The sequence below is a fragment of the Penaeus chinensis genome, chromosome 3, assembly GCF_019202785.1.
Source record: "Penaeus chinensis breed Huanghai No. 1 chromosome 3, ASM1920278v2, whole genome shotgun sequence".
Classification (NCBI taxonomy): Eukaryota; Metazoa; Arthropoda; class Malacostraca; order Decapoda; family Penaeidae; genus Penaeus; species Penaeus chinensis.
Genome location: NC_061821.1, coordinates 36,840,224 through 36,845,223, shown reverse-complemented (window position 1 = coordinate 36,845,223; position 5,000 = coordinate 36,840,224). Strand labels below are relative to the sequence as shown.

Genomic DNA, 5,000 nt, shown 5'->3' with positions numbered 1-5,000 from the left:
ATAAATCATAAATCGTGTCAACCACAGACTAGAGACTACGAGTAAACTTACGTTTCCTAGACATTTTTCCTTTGGTGTTTTTATTTCCTTTCTGCGTTCTGTGGATTCTTTCTTGCTGTTACTTTTCTAATTCTCACGTGGATAATTTCACTTTTCTCTTCTCTTTTCCCGTTAAAATTTGGGAGCGAGATCGTATTTTTTTTCAGGTTTAAACCAATATTTTGGTTTATTTTTGTAGAGCTTAATCTTCATCGGTTTTATCTTTTAATCAGGCTTAAATCGGCTTCAAACTAATTTTATATCAGGTTTAAAGTCTTCTGATCTTCTCTAATCTAATATTTTCTCTCCGTTTCGTAATTTGGTTCCACAGTGTTTAGGAAACCATCACAACTGTCACTTCGAAAGACAAACACAAAGTAGTAATGAACAGTAAACACGAACAGAAAAATATAAACACGCCGTTCAGATATAAACTGTTAGATAGGTTTTTCTTTCTTATTTCTCCCCCTCTACTAACTTCAGACGCACGAACAAGCTTCTCTGAAAGTTTCATGCCTGACATTTGTTGCGCGCCGACGGGAAGTTCAGCGTTCACCTGTTGCTGCTATTCTGTTCACACTCTTCACACAGTGTATTTGTCACTACAGAGATTCCCTTTGCTTCTCTACCACCATACTCTGTGTATGCGTGTCTGTCTCATACAGAGAGGGAGGGGAGGGAGGGGGGGCTGAGAGAGAGAGGAAGGGGAGGAGAGAGATAGATAGATAGATAGATAGATAGATAGATAGATAGATAGATAGAGAGGAAATGCGAGAGATAGATAGATAGAGATAGAGAGGAAATGCGAGAGATAGAGAGAATGCGAGAGATAGATAGATAGATAGATAGATAGATAGATAGATAGATAGAGAGAGAGAGAGAGAGAGAAAGAGAGAGAGAGGAAATGTGAGAGATAGAGAGAGGGGGGAGGAACGTAAACACGTAAATTGAGAGAAAACTGGAAGGAGAAAGTGAAGAAGCCAATAATAAAAAGAAAGAGACAGACACACAAAATAGGACTTTAAACAAAACCACCACTTAGTTAACAACTTCCCGTCACACCGCCAAGTCCTATGCTCGTACTAACACTCCCTTTCGCTGCTGACACACTGCGCTTCCGAAACCCCGGCGAGAGGAAGAGCGACTGCAGGAGAGAGAGGCGTCTATGCACAGTGAAGCCCGGCCACTGTCAAACACTGGAGAACCGAGTCACGGCGACCCTCTGCCTGTACCGTCGCGACATCCTTTGTCCTCCCCTCTTCCCGCCTGCCCCTCTCCCTCCCTCTCCTTCTCTTCGCTACTTTTTTCCCTTCTCTTTCTCTGTCTTACGCTCTTCTCTCTCTATCCTTTGCTTTCCTATCTCTCTTTTCTTGTTTTCCTTGCCCCCCCCCCCCCCCTTCTCTATTCTGTTTTTCCTTCCTTGTAGCCATTATCGATTGTACTTGTATCCAATAAGTCTACGCATTCATTCCGCCACATTTAAGTATCTAACCTCTAGGGATATTTTCTTTGTATGAATGTGTTTATGTAAACACACACATTTACAAACGAGTGTGGGCAAAAAGCTCCGTCCATCTATCCGCACATACACATAAATAAATATACATATAAGTGTGTGCGCGAGTGTATGTGTGCTCTATACATGTAATTCACTACAAGTAAAAACCTACATTCTTACATACCGCCCTCAGACAAAAAAATACCTTGTGTGTTACTTCATTTGAAACGCATTTATTCTTTTGAAAATGTTACTTATATCATATTTCTTATTTTGAATTAATCAAACACCCTGTGAGTGTTTTACGTTTAACATTTGTATTATGTAGTATATAGACTATAAAATATGAAAATAACGTGTGAACTATATATTAAAAACAGTCACTTCCCTTATTGATTTTCTAAGAGATGTTTATAGCCACGTTATCTCCCCCACATACTATGCATTCATATCATATCAGTGTAGCCTTAGTTAATGAGTCTGACACCCCTGAACCTTTCAACAGGAAATCTATACATAATCCCTTCCGCTGCTAATTCAAATAAAGACGACAGTATCCTATGAAGTGTATTGGTTCCTGATATGAATCGATCTTAACTTAGACACATTGAGATGCAAATGTTCGTATCAAGGGTAGGCGTGTGACCTTCAGATCCTGGGAGTGGCTGGAGGGGGATAGGGGGGCGGTGAGTTGCCTGATGTCTTATTCATATTCATGATGGAGAGAAATCCAGGCGTGAGCAAGAGGAAGACAAGATGTCAGTCACTTCCAGGTCGTTGTAGACGACGAGAAATGTCACATTCTGAAATAAAGATTTCTCCGGTTTTCTCCCTTCTATCCCCTTCTCTCTTCCCCATTCCCATATTTATTTATTACTTAATTCAGCAAATTATGTTCTTTCTATATTTTTTTCATCATTTACATCTTCATTGTACTGCCTACCCACTAACCTACCCTCATATTTGCTTGTCTTGTAGTCACACGTCTTTTTTTCCACTCACCCATAACTAATCCACCCACTCACGCCACATCTAAGCATATCCACCCACTCATGACGCACCCACCCCTCCACTACCTATCTAAGGCCCCTTCTTCACCTAAAGGGCAGGACATTTTAATTAATTCTCTAGTAATATTTATCTTGTTTCAGTTTTTTGTATATTTTTTTCTTTTAATCGAACGCATGCGACACACTTGCGATTTACTCTTGCAAAAAACATAAAATTGTAGAAATGGATTTTTGGTTTTGTGTTCGTGTATTTGTATATATGAATATCTACATGTACTCCATGTATACATATGTGCATAAGATTATGCGCATGTCCATGTGCAAAAACGAAAATCCCGTGACACGCAATTTCTTAGTCTGCAAAACGAAACAGTGATTTGTCATCACTAAACAAAATCAAGGAAATAATTGTTCATGCAAATCCGATTACAGAATGTGGAAAAGTGACACACCAAAGAGCTCTTAATTCCATGCAAGACTCGGCGCCAACCCGTGGTCGCTTGGCCTAAGGGTGCCATATCCAGGCCGGACACCCACAGATATATTCCCCAAAGAGAAGGACACTGGAAGTCATGCAAGTCAGCTACAACTTACCTCCACTCCGCGACGCATCTGTAAGACAAGTTAATAAAATGTCTAAGTTATTTAGGTCTAAGTTATTTAGGCCTACAGGAAAGTGCTACGTGAGAACTTGACTACTACTTCATGCTCAAAGTTACAGACTGTTTCATCATAAAAATAAAATTCTGTAGGAAGAAAATATTTATCTGACTCCTTTCAAAATAAAGGGTAGAGTTATGTATACCCCTTTTCTCTACTAAAACTTTGTAAAAAGTATAATCTGCCAAAAACGATCTAATAAAAAAATTACACACTTTGTAAGTTGCTAAAATGAATACAACTATACAACTATTTACTTACAAAGAGCATGCTTACTAACTAGCGGTGAATGGGAAGGTAGTAGTGTTGTGGAAGTCCCTTGTGTTATTTAGCAAATGGAACTACCGTTATTCATATAGAGAAATATGCATATATCTTTAATCCGCTTGAAATCGGTTTCTGTCACGGGGCGTGTACGAAGATCTCTGACACTGCGACGGCAGCGCTACATACATTTTCGAGAAACGTAAATAGAATGGAACTTTTCTTCTTATGCGTCTCTCCGAAATTCGGGATATAATAATAGCTGGTCACCGTGCAGTGGTGATAAATCGACAGTGTAACCACGAAAAGGTGTTAATAATGCTAACACTACTTCTTCTAAGATGCATTAAAGGCAACTAGACTATGTTTGAAACTTTGTTTTCTAATCGTACTCACCAGACGCCACTCGTAGTATCGACGGTTATCTTAGGTTATTTGTTATATGAACAAGAGCCGCACTGATATAAACTCCTTTATATAAAAAAGGAATAAAAAATGTCTTTAAATTACTATATTTTGATCACCCGTTTGCTGTATCTAAAGTTACCCTCAATAATCAATAGCAAACTTTCTCTGTTTACCATCGTCGACTTACAGCGTGGTTTGGGTCCCGGCTGGCGGTAAGTCTTGAGGTACTTGTCGAACTGCTTGGCATCGAGACTCTCAGTGAAGAACTTGTGGATCCGGTTCGAGAGTCGATCCTTTAAGATCATTTTCTCCTGCTCTTTGTCTGGGGTGGGGGAGGGGGGGGTGGAGGAGCAAGGCGGAGGGAACGGAGGGAGGGGGCCAAGGTGCAGGTAAATTATTGAAGTTCATCAAAAAGGTAGATTATGTCTGTGTGTTCATGGGAGAAAGAACTTCTCTGTGCAATGTGAAGACAGAGGGAGAAAGTCTAACATAACTAAGAAGGAATACAAGATAAATACAATAAGGCTATGAATTTGCATAGAAATACTTTAGGTAATGGGGATAGAATATGAGGAAGACGGACAGAAATGTTTAATGTTTAATGTGGAAAAAGAGATAGATAGATAGATAAACTGGTAAATAGAGAGAGAGAGAGAAAGAAAGAGAGAGAGAGAGAGAGAGTACGATAGATCATGACAGAGTTCTTGAGACGTGTTGGGTTTTGTGTGGTTCATGTGGAAGATATCTATATGGACTTAATTCAATAATTATACTACGGACTGAATTGCATTGATACTTCTAAGAAGAAAAGTTTTATTCATCTTATCATGTTTTTTTAAAGGGCAAAGTATCTATTGGTATTTCTAAAAGGGATTTTTTTAGCGAGACAAAATGACTTATTCTATGACAAGGAAAGGGTTAGTCGAAAAAGAGAAGGTTAATAGATTTTATACACTCATGTTGAGAGGTGCAATTGCAGGCGATTGGAGTGAGTTGTAGCGATTCAGCAGCATAGCGGACATTAGTAGATAATAAAAAAACTCAAATATACAGTTGAAAAGAAGAAAACAAACTATATACGAATAAGACAAAAGATATGAAAAATTGTACCAGATTTTTTT

At 38.9% G+C, this 5,000-nt stretch overlaps 1 protein-coding gene across 12 annotated transcripts in view; it reads right to left on the bottom strand.

Annotated features, from left to right (window-relative positions):
- Window positions 1-5,000, bottom strand: part of LOC125044737 — a 69,797-nt gene that overhangs the window by 16,076 nt on the left and 48,721 nt on the right. For 2 of the 12 annotated variants that reach the window (XM_047641640.1, XM_047641691.1), the window contains exon 10: window positions 3,142-3,159. The exons of the other annotated variants lie outside the window; for them this stretch is intronic. In XM_047641640.1, coding sequence (XP_047497596.1) covers window positions 3,142-3,159 — 18 coding nt within the window. The remainder of the gene's footprint in view (window positions 1-3,141; window positions 3,160-5,000) is intronic. 12 annotated transcript variants of the gene reach the window in all.